This window comes from Ovis aries, chromosome 2 (genome assembly GCF_016772045.2).
Source record: "Ovis aries strain OAR_USU_Benz2616 breed Rambouillet chromosome 2, ARS-UI_Ramb_v3.0, whole genome shotgun sequence".
NCBI classification, from domain to species: domain Eukaryota; kingdom Metazoa; phylum Chordata; class Mammalia; order Artiodactyla; family Bovidae; genus Ovis; species Ovis aries.
Genome location: NC_056055.1, coordinates 183,164,185 through 183,179,980, shown reverse-complemented (window position 1 = coordinate 183,179,980; position 15,796 = coordinate 183,164,185). Strand labels below are relative to the sequence as shown.

Genomic DNA, 15,796 nt, shown 5'->3' with positions numbered 1-15,796 from the left:
CCTCCGGGTTGTGGCCAGCAGCTGCTGGCTATGGATCACTAGACGGATTAATGTCGTCTCTCTGAGCTAGTTCTGTAAACCGCGGTCAGTGCCCATTACCTTACAGTGTTGTATGAATGCTGTGAGTGCTAAGCTACATCTGAGGTCTGAGGCTTGTCCTTGGTACACGTGGTCTCAAATCTGAATATCCAAGGGATTTTTTCACCTATCAGACAAGGGTTACGCTAGGTATTCTCACTGGTTCTCTTTCCGTCCTCTGGTCTGTGGCACAAGCAGCACAAGTTGGAGAGAGTTCCATTAAGGTCTGCCATTAGACGCAGGAAGCTTTGGGGAGCAGCTGTGTTTGTGCTGGGCTCCAGTATTTACAGAGCCACCTGGTACTTGTGTTTCATTTGCTCTGCAGTCGCTCTGTGAGGTGAAAGGAAATGATACTCTGCCCTCCACTTTAGCAGAGAAGGAAACTGAGGCCTGGGCACCTGGAGCAAGGCTCAAAGGTTTCTCTGAGGCTGTCAGCTCCAATCCGCCTGATCTCAGCATCCAGATGACCAGCGGCTGATTTCCCTGCAGGGCAGTGTGTATTGATGGTTGCTTGTCACCTGGTTACTTCATGTTATGGGATTCAGGTTCAGGACCTATGCCATCACTGAGTTGGTCTTTACCCTTTATTTTGCCGTGTTTCATCCCCATTAGCTCACATTTCTGCACTTTCTTCCCCAGTGGCTGGTGAAGCGAGCTATAGAAACAAAAGAAGAGATGGGTGACTACATCCGCTCCTACTCCATATCCCAGTTCCAGAAAACCTACAGTCTACCTGAGGTCAGTGTTCTGCTCTTTCCTTGTCCAGCTGAGAACTTGAGTGCACGGTTAGGGACCCCCCTGGAAGAAGCAGAGTAAGCTCAGGCTCCCCTGTGCTCCTACCCAACTGTATGGCATCTCTGCGCCCACCTGGTCAGCACTGAAACTGGACCTCCTGGTTCATTTGAATTGCGCTCTTTGAATGGGCACTGAGTGCCAAGCTCTATAATTTTGTCCTTTTCTCTAAATTTTGGTAGTTGATCCAGACCTTTTATTAAATTATAAGAACATGAGCATATTTCTATATAATTGTATGAAGCTTTTCAAGAGACTCTCTGCTTAGGATGACACACCTGTAGTAGCAGTTAAGTGGTAATGACAGCACCAGTAACTGCTGATTTCTGTCAGGTCCCTGCTACTTTCCAGTCCCAGAGCACTACATGCCTTCTGCTTCTTGATCCTTATGATCACTCCTGCCCCTGGAGAAGCTGAGGCTTAGAGGTGAGGTAGCTTGCTGAGGTCTCAGAACTCAGAGGATTTGGACTGAGAACACTTGTCTTCGCCTCTACACTCTGTGGTCCCCTTTTTTCTTACCAGCTGTAGGGATCTGTTTTGGAGCCCTTAACAGAGGCCCTTACTTTTTTCACGCTCAGTGTATTCCAATTTGTTAGAAAATTGAGACTTTTTCAGACAAAGTTGTGATGAGAAGTCAGTTTATAAGACGGATTGCTGAGCAGTCTAATTGAGTTTCAGTCTTTACACAGGATTTGTTTCATCCCTGTGTATTCTTGTCTTGCAGGATGATGACTTCATCAAGAGGAAAGAAAAGGCCATCAGGACAGTTGTTGACCTCTCTGTGAGTTCCCTGCCCGAGTTCTCCTGTCAGGGAAGATCATAGGGTCATAGCTTCCAAGTAGCCCTTTGATTCAAATCGCAGAAGCCTCTGCCCCCACCGCCCCCATACCAGCACTCCCTGAGGTTTCTGTCTGTGGGGATTGCCCAGCAGCTGACCTCAATGTGTGAGGGAGGTGCTGCCTGTTGTGCGTGCCCAGTATCTAATGCCGGCGTTCAGGGTAGAACGTGCCACAGCCGCTGCCCTGTGTTCTCCTTAGTTTCCAGACTCAGAGCCCTTCCTCATTTGTGCCAGTGGTGACTATAAACTTCAAACTTCACATAGCTCCAGAGAACAAATGACGAACTAAAACTGATGCAGAGGTTATCACTGCCTTGGTGGCTTTGGAAAGGCAGCTTCTGAGCTTTGTGTGGGAAACTCCAAGATGACGTTTGTCCCATGTGCAGCGTGCCTCAACCACAGGGTCTGTATCCACATGCGCAGTTACCCAGCACAAGGGCCAGAGGAGAGCTTTGGGCCTTCTCTAAACACTCAGGGCCAGAGCCCAGCAGAACCTAGTCAGCGCCACCCACTCCTCACCCCCCAACCCTTCCTACATGAAAACGAAGCCTCAATGCCTAGGTGTAAGTTCTCTTTCTTTAGAAAATAATGTATTGAATTATTTTGCCCCCCCCTTTTTTTGTAACTGTAAGAGTAAATATGTAATCTCCCCTGGTGATTACTCTGAAAAGAGTAACAGTAGCTTGAGGATGAAAGACATGAAATGCTCATTTAAAAGTCTTGTCAGCTTATGGTTATAATTTGTATCTTCCCACAATTCCATTTGGGAAAAGTGAGGTATGGAAAACCTTTAAGTTACATTCTGAAGCTGGATGTGGTTTTCAGATTTGGTGGCACTAGTAAGTGTTAATAATAAAAATATATGATAAAATAGTAGAGTAATTTTTTTTTCCTTGTTGTGAAATAGATGTTGAGTTTAGAACATCTTTAAAGTTTTCTTTGAAAAAGTTGATCAGTCAGAGGAAAAAAGGTCAGCCTTAATCTAACAATACAGAAACAGCCACTTTTGGACATATTTCTTCCGTGTTTTTAATGTGTATTTTTATAGTGAATTAGAATTATACTTTGAATATAAATTTATAGTTTTTTCCCTCCTCACCGGTAGAGCATCGTATGCTGTTAAAGATTTCTCCTGATCGCATTTTCATGACAAATAATAACCAGTTGGTTGGGTGTGCTATTGCTTTCCCTTGTTTTAAGTGATGCTTCATTTCTGGAAAGAACTGAGAATTAGATGACAGTGTTACCTCAGATACAGAGAGCTGGGGAGCCAGGAGCAGGAGAGGAAGAGAAATTCTCTTTTCCCCATAAACTCTGCCCTATTTGAATTTTATACTAAATCTCTTATCACCTTTTCAAAAACAGTAAAATGAAAAATTTGTTGTTTAGTTGCTAAGTCATGTCTGACTCTTTGCAACCCCATGGGTTGTAGCCCACAGGCTCCTCTGTCCCTCAGATTTTTCAGACAAGAATGCTGGCGGGGGTTGCGATTTCTTTCCCCAGGTGACCTTCCTGGCGCAGGGATCAAATCCATGTCTCCTGGGTTTGCGAGCAGGTTCTTTAGCACTGAGCCACCAGGGAAGCCCAAAAGTTAAAAAAAAAAACAAAAACAGTTAATGTTTATTGAATATCCTCATGTGTAAATCTCACTTGGAGCCCTTAAGAGAGAGTGAGAAACATTACATTTTTTGACTGTGTCACCAAGAATAAAAAGGCCAGTGTAGCTGTTGATTATCCTGTCAATGAAACTGGGCCTGATATCCCTTAACCTATTAAATATTTCAGTCCTCTAGAGACATATTATTTCCTCTTTTCATTTGTAATGGAGCTTTTAAAGAAAATTGTCTTCTGCTTAGCAATGTGACTTAAATTCTTAAAGGAATTTAAGGAGATAATGACAAATATGTAGTGTTCAAACGTTGTTCTAAACATTTGTATGTAACTTATCTAATCCTCACAACAGCCCTATGAAGTAATAGTATTTTTTTTTGACAGTTGACGAAACTAAGGCACAGATTGGTTATTTAGGTTGCCCAAGGTCACATTGGTGATGACAGAGCCAGGATGCAATAAAATGCTAGATAAAATGCTGTCTGCAGCTCTTTAAAAAATCAAGATACAGGAAAATGGAGAAAAAATTGGAGGTCTTCTTTGATTAATAGTTCAAATTGCTTAGTTTATTTCCTTTTTGAAATGTGTGAACTTACTCCTCAGTTGACTGCCAGTACATTTACTGTTGTTCAGTTCAGTTGCTCAGTCGTGTCCAACTCTTTGCAACCCCATGGACTGCAGCATGCCAGGCTTCTCTGTCCATCACCAACTCGTGGAGCTTACTCAAACTCATGTCCATTGAATCGGTGATGCCATCCAACCATCTCATCCTCTGTCATCCCCTTCTCCTCCTGCCTTTAAACTTTCCCACCATCAGGGTCTTTTCAAATGAGTCAGTTCTTCACATCACATGGCCAAAGTATTGGAGCTTCAGCATCAGTTCTTCCAAAGAATATTCAGGACTGATTTCCTTTAGGATGGACTAGTTGGATCTCCTTGCTGTCCAAGGGATTCTCAAGAGTCTTCTCCAGCACCACAGTTCAGAAGCATCAATTCCTCGGTGCTCAACTCTCACATCTGTACATGACTACTAGAAAAACCATAGCTTTGACTAGACGGACCTTTGTTGGCAAAGTAATGTCTCTGCTTTTTAATATGCTGTCTAGGTTGGTCATAGCTTTTCTTCCAAGGAACAAGTGTCTTTTAATTTCATGGCTACAGTCACCATCTGCAGTGATTTTGGAGCCCCCCAAAATAAAGTCTGCCACTGTTTCCCCATCTATTTGCCATGAAGTGATGGGACCAGATGCCATGATCTTAGTTTTCTGAATGTTGGGTTTTAAGCCAACTTTTTCACTCACCTCTTTCACTTTCATCAAGAGGCTCTTTAGTTCTTCTGTTTCTGCCATAAGGGTGGTGTCATCTCCATATCTGAGGTTATTGATATTTCCCTAAGCAATCTTGATTCCAGCTTGTGCTTCATCCAGTCCAGCATTTCTCACGATGTACTCTGCATATAAGTTAAATAAGCAGGGTGACAATATACAGCCTTGACATACTCCTTTCCCGATTTAGAACCAGTCAGTTGTTCCATGTCCGGTTCTAACTGTTGCTTCTTCACCTGCATAGAGATTTCTCAGGAGGCAGGTAAGGTGGTCTGGTACTCCCATCTTTTTAAGAATTATCCACAGTTTGTTGTGATCCACACAGTCAAAGACTTTGGTGTAGTCAATAAAGCAGAAGTAGATATTTTTCTGGAACTCTCTTGCTTTTTCAGTGATCCAACAGATGTTGGCAATTTGATCTCAGGATCCTCTGCCTTTTCTAAATCCAGCTTGAACATCTTCAGGTTCTCAGTTCATGTACTATTGAAGCCTGGCTTGGAGAATTTTGAGCATTACTTTGCTAGTGTGTGAGATGAGTGCAATTGTGCAATAGTTTGAGCGTTCTTTGGCATTGCTTTTCTTTGGGATTGAAATGAAAACTGACCTGTTCCAGTCCTGTGGCCAGTGCTGAGTTTTCCAAATTTGCTGGCATATTGAGTGCAGTACCTTCACAGCATCATCTTTTAGGATTTGAAATAACTCAACTGGAATTCTATCACCTTTACTAGTTTTGTTCCTAGTGATGCTTCCTAAGACCTACTTGACTTCGCATTCCAGGATGTCTGGCTCTAGGTGAGTGATCACACCATCATGGTTATCTGGGTCATGAAGATCTTTTCTGTGTAGTTCTGTGTATACTTGCCACCTCTTCTTAATATCTTTAGCTTCTGTTAGGTCCATACCATTTCTATCATTTACTGTGCCCAGCTTTTCATGAGATGTTCTCTTGGTATCTCTAAGTTTCTTGAAGAGATTTCCAGTGGTTCCCATTCTCTTGTTTTCCTCTTTCTTTGCATTGATCACTGAGGAAGGCTTTCTTATCTCTCCTTGCTATTCTTTGGAACTCTGCATTCAAATGCATTTATCTTTCCTTTTCTCCTTTGCTTTTCTCTTCTCTTCTTTTTTTCAAAGCTATTTGCAAGGCCTACTCAGAGAACCATTTGTTTTTGCATTTCTTTTTCTTGATACCTGCCTCCTGTGCAATGTCATGAACCTCCGTCCATAGTTCTTCAGGCACTCTGTCTGTCAGATCTAATCCCTTGAATCTTTTTGTCACGTTCAGTGTATAATCATAAGGGATTTGGTTTAGGTCATACCTGAATGGTCTAGTGGTTTTTGCTGCTTCAATTTAAGTCTGAATTTGGCAATCAGGAGTTCATGATCTGAGCCACAGTCAGCTTCTGGTTTTGTTTTTGATGACTATGTAGAGCTTCTCCATCTTTGGCTGGAAGGAATATAATCAGTCTGTTTTCTGTATTGACCATCTGGTGTTACATTACTGCTGTAATGATAAAGAATTTTTATGGATGGCCAGAGGTGGCCTTTGGGTTTTGTTTGTTTATATTCTTCTTTGTCTGCTGAAAGTTCTTACTTCCAGATGCTGCCTTCTTAGGTTTCTTAATTGAACCCTGTTGCCATTAATTTCCTTCCTGCTCACCCACAGCTCTGCACATGCTTCCTTGCAGCCTTAGAATGAGAGTCCCAGGAACTTGTCAGACAGTCAAGTGTGCATAGCAGTTATCTTCTTGTGACCCCTGTAAGATATAGAACAACTTGCTGGGTTTTGTTTCTAGTCACTCTCCTCACAGAGAGTCCCTCCCCTTGTAAAAGAAATGAGTGTGAAGTGTGAAAGTTGCTCAGTCGTGTCCACCTCTTTGTGATCCCATGGACGGTAGCCTACCAGGCTCCTCTGTCCATGGGATTCTCCAGGCAAGAATATTAAGAGTGGGTTGCCATGCCTTTCTCCAGGGGATCTTCCCAACCCAGTGATGGAACCCAGGTGTCCCACATTGCAGGCAGATTCTTTATTGTCTGAGCCACCAGGGAAGCAAGGAAAAGGAATGAAGTCTTTCCTACATTACCAGGGTGTGGTTCTTTGCAAGTGTCAGGTTCTGAAGGGTGTTTTCTTCTCCTCCCCAGTTCTGCCCTCCACATGGCTCATCACTTTCTTACCTGCCCCTTACAGGCCAGTCTATTCCGTAGAATCCCAAATTTAAATTCTGAATGATAAATTAAGGATTATAATTCAGTTTAACATATGGTGGCAGGTTTCTAGAGCCAGCCTTTTATAAAAGATGAATGCAGCTACCATGTACTGATTGAATGCCTCCTGTGTGCTTGGCATATAATTAGGTTTACAAGCATTATCTCATTTAGTTCTCATCAACACTCAGGACTTATGTGTTATTTTTCCATTTTATAAGAAGTTGAAACTGAGAAAAGCTAGTAAAATCCCTGCACAGTTGCAGAGCTGAGAAGAGGCAGCCAGGTTTTGATTTTCCATCTGACTCCTCAGACACAACAGGTGCTGGTGCTTCTCTAGTTTTCTCACTCTTCACCTGGTATCTTATTTCTCACATATCCCTGACACTAACTCTGCAGTAATGTTCCTGACTGATTTCAGGACCTTCGGATAGTAGTCATCAGGGTCCCAGAGAGTCAAATGCATGCAGAGTGGCTGGGTGCACTGCCCTTATGAGGGCATCTGCTGTGCCTGCCCCACTGAAGACCGTTTGTCTAGCTGGAGAACGGATGCCAAGTGGAGACGGTTGTGTTGTGTTGCCTTTTTTTCCCATCTGTTAACATGTTTCATTGTGCCTCAACAAGCAGACTTTACTCTTGCTTAGATATAACATCCTTTCAAAAATAAATATTAAATGTTTTAATTTTTTCAAAAATTTTTAGCGTATTCTTGTCTTTATCCATCTTTGTAGGACTGTTCCAATTTTCTGCCCTTGTCCTTGGTTGTGTGGCTCATCTGTATTTTTTGGTGCATGATTTTCAATTTTATAAAATAGTTTTTCTTATATACTAGTGCTGCAGTAATAATAAGGAAAAATTAGGAAATGGAGAAAGAGTACAAAGACTAAATCATCCTTGGTACCACCAGCCAGGGATAACCACTGATATTCCAAGTAGGAAATATAAGAGTTATGGATATTAATATAGAGAATTAGAGATTACAAAAAAATAGCACGGTACTGTATATTCTGTTTTATTGTGTGCTTGTTTTGCTCAAGAATATAATCAAGGTTATATTTCCATGCCAGTAAATAAGCCCCTGCAGCATTTTTAGTGGTTGAACATTACACATTGTGTGGTACTAATTTAACTAGCTTAGTTTGTTTTTTTGGGTTTTGTTTTGTTCTTTGGTTTGGGGTTTTTTTTTTTTGTTTTTTTTTTTTTTTTTCTGGCTATTATGTAGGGCATCCCCATAGCTAACTTTTTTTCATCTTTAATTATTTGCTTGGGTTACATTTCCTTGAAGTGAAATTGGTTCAGAGGTTATGCCCCAGTCTGTAGGACCTCTTGCCAGATTGCCTGGCAGAAAGGTTGTTGTGTGAACTTTTAACTTCTGAGCTCTTTTTGTCTTGGCCTCATTTTACTTCCTCCTAGGGGTTATTCCCAGTACTTTTGCTTCGCCTTTGAAATATATTCTTTTCTTGACTTCGTCATATCCCCGTTTTATAGAATAACTGACTGGTTTGTAGAAAGCCTGCTTGATGGGAGGTAGTATTTTCAAAGGATATGCAAAAATGAAACTGTTGCCACCCAGGACAGTCCTCCCCTTACCCCTTCTACTTCAGCATCATGATTGCTTATGTGTCTCACCTTATGTGCTATTTTACAGATTGCTTCCTCCTTTTCTGAGCTGTCAGCCTTACATATTCATGAAGTACCTGGGACCTGTGCAGTGAGGTCTTTTGCTCCGTCTCAGCCTTTAGTAAAGAGCAGCTGTGAAATTTTATCCAGAGCCCCCCAAAATATGTTTAGTTATGGTTTGTTGAATATTTTTTGGTAATGTTTAGAATTTTGTATGAGACCAGAGGGGACAAAATTAAAAAAAAAAAAAAGAGTTCTTATCGGTCCCCTAAAAGACTATATAATTTAAAACTCCACTGTGCTCTTCCATGGAAACACCATGAGGAGGGCCTTTCCACCTAGGACGTAAAATGTACATGTGGCAACACAAGAAAAAATATGTATTGGTACATTTTATTAATAGCAGCAAAAACACACGTGTATGTATATCTTAACCCTTAATGTATGTCAGTTCAGTTCAGTCACTCAGTCATGCCCGACTCTGCGACCCCATGAACCGCAGCACTGCAGGCCTCCCTGTCCATCACCAACTCCCGGAGTTCACCCAAACCATGTCCATCGAGTCGGTGATGCCGTCAAACAGTCTCACCCTCTGTCTTCCCCTTCTCCTCCTGCCCTCAATCTTTCCCAGCATCAGGGTCTTTTCAAGTGAGTTAGCTCTTCGCATCAAGTGGCCAAAGTATTGGAGTTTCAGCTTCAGCATCAGTCCTTCCAGTGAACACCCAGGACTGATCTCCTTTAGGATGGACTGGCTGGATCTCCTTGTGTCAGATATGTTAAATAGATAGATTGACTAATCCTTCTGTCTCTCTCCATATACCTGTTTCACAGATGGTAGACCTCAGGGGTTAATTTGCCCCAAACCAGACAGATAGCAAAGGGGCAAGGATTAAACCCTGTCTGTCTGACTCCATATGTTCATTCAGTAATAGCATTAATAACTAGGCATTCACTGTGTGCCCAGCTGCATTCTAGAGTGTGGGCTGAAAGTAGGGACACTGCAGCTGTAAGGGATGCAGGGGACTTTGGGGCTCATCAGGGGGAAAGATGTGATGGGTCAGGGTCAGTAGCACCTCAGGCTCTATTTAGGCAATGCTTTAAGAGGTTTGCCTGCAGGGTGGGGAGGCTCTCACAGTGTGCAGCCATCCTGAGGCCTAGGCACGGGGGCCAAAGTCCAGAAGGGGAGGAAAGAAAGCAAGGGAACCCAGGGCAGGGCTGGGGCAGGAAGCCCCTGGTGGGTTAGAGATATTTGAGGGCAGCTACAGTCTGGAGTTTTTATAGTCTTGGGCTTCTCCTATCTGTGGTTCAGAAATGATGGGGCAGTTTTGCAGAGCATGCAGTGTGGACAGGCTGTAAACGGCTAAAACTCTGCTTACTGGGGCATCTTGTGAATAATTGGGTGTGTAAAGAGTTGGAGGGTTTTGAGCAGTGGGTCTCAGCATGCTGTGAAGAAATAAACCTAGGAGTCAATATACAGAAGCCATCTTGGCTCATGTGTACAAAACAGCAGCCTCTTTCTTACCCACCAAGTTAAGCTGTTTGATACAGTTTGAAGGGGGTCTGAAATGGGACTTACCTAAACCTCACAGCAGAACACAGACCCGCACAGCAGAGCTCTTGTAAGAGAGAATAGCGAATGAACAAGATATAGGGGATGTCTGGAGAAAACCTTCCTCCCCAGCTAACTTACCTACCCACAGACATGACTGCCATCCATCCATCTCATCATTCCCTCCACTCAGTTCCCAGGGGCTTCGTTTTTGTGGTGGTGGTAGTGGTGGTTTTATTAATGCGAAAATGAAGACAAACCTGTTTGTCTCAGAATAATTTTTTCTTAGGAGATGTTTTAGGGCCCTGTGCTTGCTGGTGGGGACATCAGCGGAGCCCCTTTGGGTGGAAGGCAGTGTTTGTTCAGCGACTGGTGGGCGGAGTTATCTGTTAGAGTCAGTTTTGGGCTGCCAGGTGAGCTCTGGGAAAATGAGATGTGCTTCCTGCAGAGTATGGTGTGGTCCGGCCCCCTGGAGCTCTGGAGGGCAGTGGCTGTCAGTGGCTGTCTTGCTGCCCACTGGTTATTTCATGAAGGGGTCGCCTGCCGTAGCTGAGGGGCACTGACGGGGGCGTTGTTGCAGACACAGCTGAACTCTTCCCACCCCTTCCCTGCCATTTGGAATGTGACCCAGAGGAATGGCTCTGATGGGTGATCCTGACTTCTGGCCAGTCCTGCGAAGTGGAGAGCTGGACCACTCACTGTACACAAGTCTCTGCTTTACAGAGGGGTCACTTTAACTTTTTAACCCCAACGACACTCATGTTTCCTTTGCCATATGCTGAGCAGATGATCAGGGCCCAGCATGAAGGGTGATCACAGTTGAGGTAGGACACATCATGCAGGTGCTTGAGAGTCTCAGTTCTGAAGTCTTCTCTTTCATTTATTGCATTTGTAACCATGGGCAAGCTGTCTAACCTCTGTGCCTGTTCCATCGTCTGTATACATAAGACAAAGATAACTGCCCTTATGGATGTGAAGGTCAAGTGGGTAGCGCATATAGAGCAGTATATGCCTGACACATACCACACTTTCAATAAGTGATAACAATTACTATTACTACCAAGCTGAGCACCGAAGAATTGATGCTTTTGAACTGTAGTATTGGAGAAGACTCTTGAGAGTCCCTTGGACTGCAAGGAGATCCAACCAGTCCATTCTAAAGGAGATCAGTCCTGGGTATTCTTTGGAAGGAATGATGCTAAAGCTGAAACTCTAGTACTTTGGCCACCTCATGCGAAGAGTTGACTCATTGGAAAAGACCCTGATGCTGGGAGGGATTGGGGGCAGGAGGAGAAGGGGACGACTTAGGATGAGATGGCTGGATGGCATCACGGACTCGATGGACGTGAGTCTGAGTGAACTCCGGGAGTTGGTGATGGACAGGGAGGTCTGGCGTGCTGCAATTCATGGGGTCGCAAAGAGTCAGACACGATTGAGCAACTGAACTGAACTGAATGGCCAAAGAGAAGCTGATGTCATGTTTTTTAGAAAGAATAGTTAAAAAATAACCTCTGACTTTAAATTACTCATGGAATTATGCTACCAACTCATCTTTTCAGGGTTAAAAAAACACAAAGAATGAGAGACTAGGAGTCTCCTTCAAAATCTGTTAGTCCACCCCTCATTGTGCAGATATGGAAAAAGGTCCATTGAGGGAAACTGGGTCCCAGGGTCATACAGCTTGTTAATGACAGAGACAGGACTAGACATCAGTGTTCCTGACTCATTTCTTTAAAGGGTGACTTGGTAATAGTTCTTTATACTTGGCCTGGGAACATATAGGTCCTTTACTCAAGCAGACCATTGTAATGATCCATGTGGCCACTTCACATTGTATAGTCTTGTGAGATGGCTCCGCTGAAGTGACTAGTGGCTGAGGCAAGTTAGTATAGTAGGAAACCTTGGGACTAGCAACCTGGGTACCTATTCGAGAAATCCTGGACAAATTATTTGTTCTCTGCTTCTTTAGTAGCAAGGTGGAGGTAATAGCATCTACCGTGCTTCTGCCCACTGTATAGTTATAAAATGTAAAAAGTGAGATGTGTATGAGGTGCTTTAAAGTATAAGGAATAATTGCACAAAGGCCAACGTTGTCATTGTTTGGCTGAATAAAAGGTCCTTGTGCTGTTGGTTTCAAGTATGCTATTGTTTTGGAGTCAGTCCTTTTTTAGAAGAGCCTAACTTCCTGTCTGGGTCATTGATTCTATGAATGGTAACTAAGGAAGGTAGCAGTTAAGCTCAATTATATAGTGCTGCTGTAAATAGTAGAGCTCCATGGAAATTAAATCGTACACAGTAACTGATGTCATACCAGTTTATTATGGTTTTCATTTCCCCATAAATCTGATTTGTTATTTATAGCTTCCTATTCATGTTCATGTAAGCACCAGCACCAGGAATACCTGTGGCAGCGAGTTATAACAACCCTCCAGGATCATCCCAGAACCTGTTTCATTTCTTTTTCACAAAATAGTTGAAATTATAGATGTTACAGAAAGGATGTTTTTCTGTATGCTTGAAACTTTTCTTAATAAAAAGTGAGATGATAATAAAGTTAACCAGAATTATCAAGAGGGGAACAATTTTGATTAGCCTAAAAATACCACGGTCTGGAGAAACCAGATAGTAGTGCTTGTCCTGCTGATGTCCAAGTGGAGATTTTGTGTATGTGTATGTGCTGGGACTTGCCTGGCGGCTCAGATGGTAAAGCGTCTGTCTACAATGCGGGAGACCCGGGTTCAATCCCTGGGTCAGGAAGATCCGCTGGAGAAGGAAATGGCAATCCACTCCAGTACTATTGCCTGGAAAATCCCATGGACAGAGGAGCCTGGTAGGCTACAGTCCATGGTGCCACAAAAAGTCAGACACGACTGAGCGACGTTCCTGTATGTGCTGAGTCGCTTCAGTCATGTCCAACTGTTTGTGACCCCATGGACTGTAGCCCACCAGTGTCCTCTGTCCATGAGGTTTCCCAGACTAGAATACTGAAGTGGGTTGCCATTACCTTCCCCAGGGAATCTTCCTGACCCAGGGATCAAACCTGGATCTCCCACGTTGCAGGCAGAGTCTTTACCATCTGAGCCACCAAGCAAACTCTGCCAGTGGGAAAGAAAAGATCCAGGAGCAAACTGAAGTACCTTGCACAAACAGCTGCCTACTTGTACCTAGAGCCCTGAACAAATATTATTAAGGTATTATTTGATGCCAGTTGGCAGTCAAGAAGGACGTATATTTGGGGTAGAATGGTAAACCAGGTCATCTCAGGGTGACGACCTAAATTAATTGAGCACCTACTACATGCCATATACTTTGTTTAGAAAATATATATATGTGCAGTTTCAGTATGTGTCCTACACAAGGTGGATCTACATTTATAACTAAATAATACTCTAATAATTTAAAAATCATTGGAAGTTTATAATGCATTTTGTGTTTTATGTGTTGTTTTTTTTTTTTTGAGGATAAACCTCAAACACTTCTGTAAAAATAGATATATCTCTGAAGGATTTATATCAACTTTCCTTTTTTGGTATAAGAGTTTAAGAATTTGAGATTTCTTTTGCCATGAAAGAATTTTTTTTTTTTAAGTATGCTAGGTTAACATCTATATCGGTGATTGTTGCAGTTTTATGTCTCTGGATGGTAGAAAGGTCTGTATATGTAGGGACTGTGAAAAATTTGTATTTCTTTCTGGAAAATTTTATTAAGGGATGAAACAGATTTAAATAGAGATAAATCTTGCTTTTCAAGGCAAGATTCAGTAATACACAGATGTCGGATCGTCCCAAAGTTATCTATAAATTTGGTGTGATTCTAATCCAAGCTCAACAGTTGTTCATAATGAACTTGACAAGCTGATACTGCAATTCATTTGGAAGAGAAAATGTGTAAGAATGTCCAGGAAATTTGAAAAAGAACAATGGATACAGGATACTCATTAAACAAGAAGTGCAGAGGATAATATTGGTACATGTTTTATGTGTATATATGTGTGCCATTTTAAATCAAGAAAAGGATAGACTATTTATGATGTTGGGATTCTTAGTTTTCCATCCAGAGAAAAATATATCTATACATACCAATGTTTCACTATACCAGAAGAAATTCTAAATAGATTAAAAGGCTAAATATAATCTATAAAAGTAACATATAAACCAGTCCCTGAGTTAGGAAAAAAGATGATTGATGAATTTGACGGCATGAAATATTAAAGCGTCATAGGATAGAAAAAGCCCCAGCCAAGATATAACAAAGTTGACAATAGTGGCTTGGGTGGAAGTATTTGCTACAACATAAAATAAAGTGCAGACGCCTTGAAGGCAGCCACCCCAGCTGGCTGTTTACCTGCAGGGGAGCTGTACAACCACCACCACGGGGAGCAAGGCCCGCCCGTGACAGGCCAGACCCGCCTTTTCACCCTCGGTAATTCTCCACCTCATCCACTTCTTAGGATGCTTACAAACCTCGTCGGAAATACAAACGCCAGCAGGGAGCAGAGGAGCTGCTAGATGAAGAGTCACGGATCCATGCCACGCTTTTGGAATATGGCCGGTAACGAAGGGGGCCCTGTCTATAAGTGTCTATTTGATAAAACTGTTGAAAAGAAAAGCTGATTTAAATCACTTCATTGGGATGAACTTGGTTGGTTTTCACCTAGTCAAGTTTACAATTTTGGGCCCGAGATTTCCGACACCGAGTACTTTTCCCTCCGGTGTTAAATGAGTCCAGTTTCTGTGGGTAGCTTCCCTTATGGTGGTAGAAAAGCCTGATCTCTGAAATTCCTCCTTCAACCCAGCTCTGCCCTCCTCGGGGAGTCAAGGCATGTGGGGGTGTTCATGGAGGCTTGGGTGGGCTGCCCTCCTTGTCCCTGCCATTTGTAAACATCTTCAGGGAAACCTCAGTTAAAGCAGCTTCACTTTGTGTTAGATACTAGTTTTGGTTTCCTGTGAATTGTCCTGACCAGAAAAATGAAGAATTTAGAAGTTGTTTTGTCACTTCTTAAAAATATATCTAATTTAAAAAAAAATTCTTCTGGCCTCAGTTTTCATTTAAACACACAGAAGTGCCTTTCCTCATTGAATTTTTTTTTGCTTGACTCTGAGTATTAACCTTCCTTTATGTCCTGCATTTTCTACTTAGGGTCACTGATTCCTTGATGTGAGTATGTCTCCTGGTGCTTTCCTCCCCTCTCATCTGAGTGGTTGCTGTGTGTTGCTCTGCTCATAACCCAGCCCTCACCGGGGGGCTGGAGCTAAGGGCACTGCCGCTAGTGTCTCCGAGTGAGCATCTGTGGCTTCTCCCTCTAGGATGCTGGAGAGAACCAGCAGGAAATTAAGGTTTAATTGCCTTACTAATTCCATCTCTCAAATGGAATTGCAGTTGCCACTTTTTGTTTGTTTTTGAGAGAGTAATGCTGGCTCTTAAGAATGAAAGCTAGTCTGTTTCATTAAAAGGAAGTTGTTATTTCTGGCCCTTATCTAGATGTGAGGGCTGCCCCATGCTCACCATTTGCTGCTGTGAATTGAACTCCTCTTCTGAATCAGGCACCTCCAGACCAGCTCCATAATTTGCAGGGGCCAATATAAAATGAAAATGCAAGGTCCCATGTTAAGAGTTATAAGTAATGATTAACCGTTAAGAATTTCATGCTAGCAACAACAACCAAGTGTGGGGTCCTTTGGGGTGTGGGACCTTGTGCAACTGGACACTGTGATGGGGGCTTTCTAGCCACCCCCCAGCTGCAAGAGGGCAGACAAGGCTGTGCTGGTCCACAGGAGCCAG

General features: G+C 42.8%; 1 protein-coding gene across 4 annotated transcripts in view; it reads left to right on the top strand.

The window, feature by feature from the left end:
• The window catches only part of CCDC93 (coiled-coil domain containing 93), a 107,586-nt gene that overhangs the window by 20,376 nt on the left and 71,414 nt on the right, over positions 1–15,796 (top strand). For 2 of the 4 annotated variants that reach the window (XM_042243954.2, XM_027965026.3), the window contains exons 5-8: positions 718–816; positions 1,595–1,651; positions 14,466–14,566; positions 15,155–15,172. In XM_042243954.2, the coding sequence (XP_042099888.1) occupies positions 718–816; positions 1,595–1,651; positions 14,466–14,566; positions 15,155–15,172 (275 nt within the window). The remainder of the gene's footprint in view (positions 1–717; positions 817–1,594; positions 1,652–14,465; positions 14,567–15,154; positions 15,173–15,796) is intronic. The other 2 variants (XM_042243955.2, XM_027965027.3) reach the window with 1 other exon arrangement.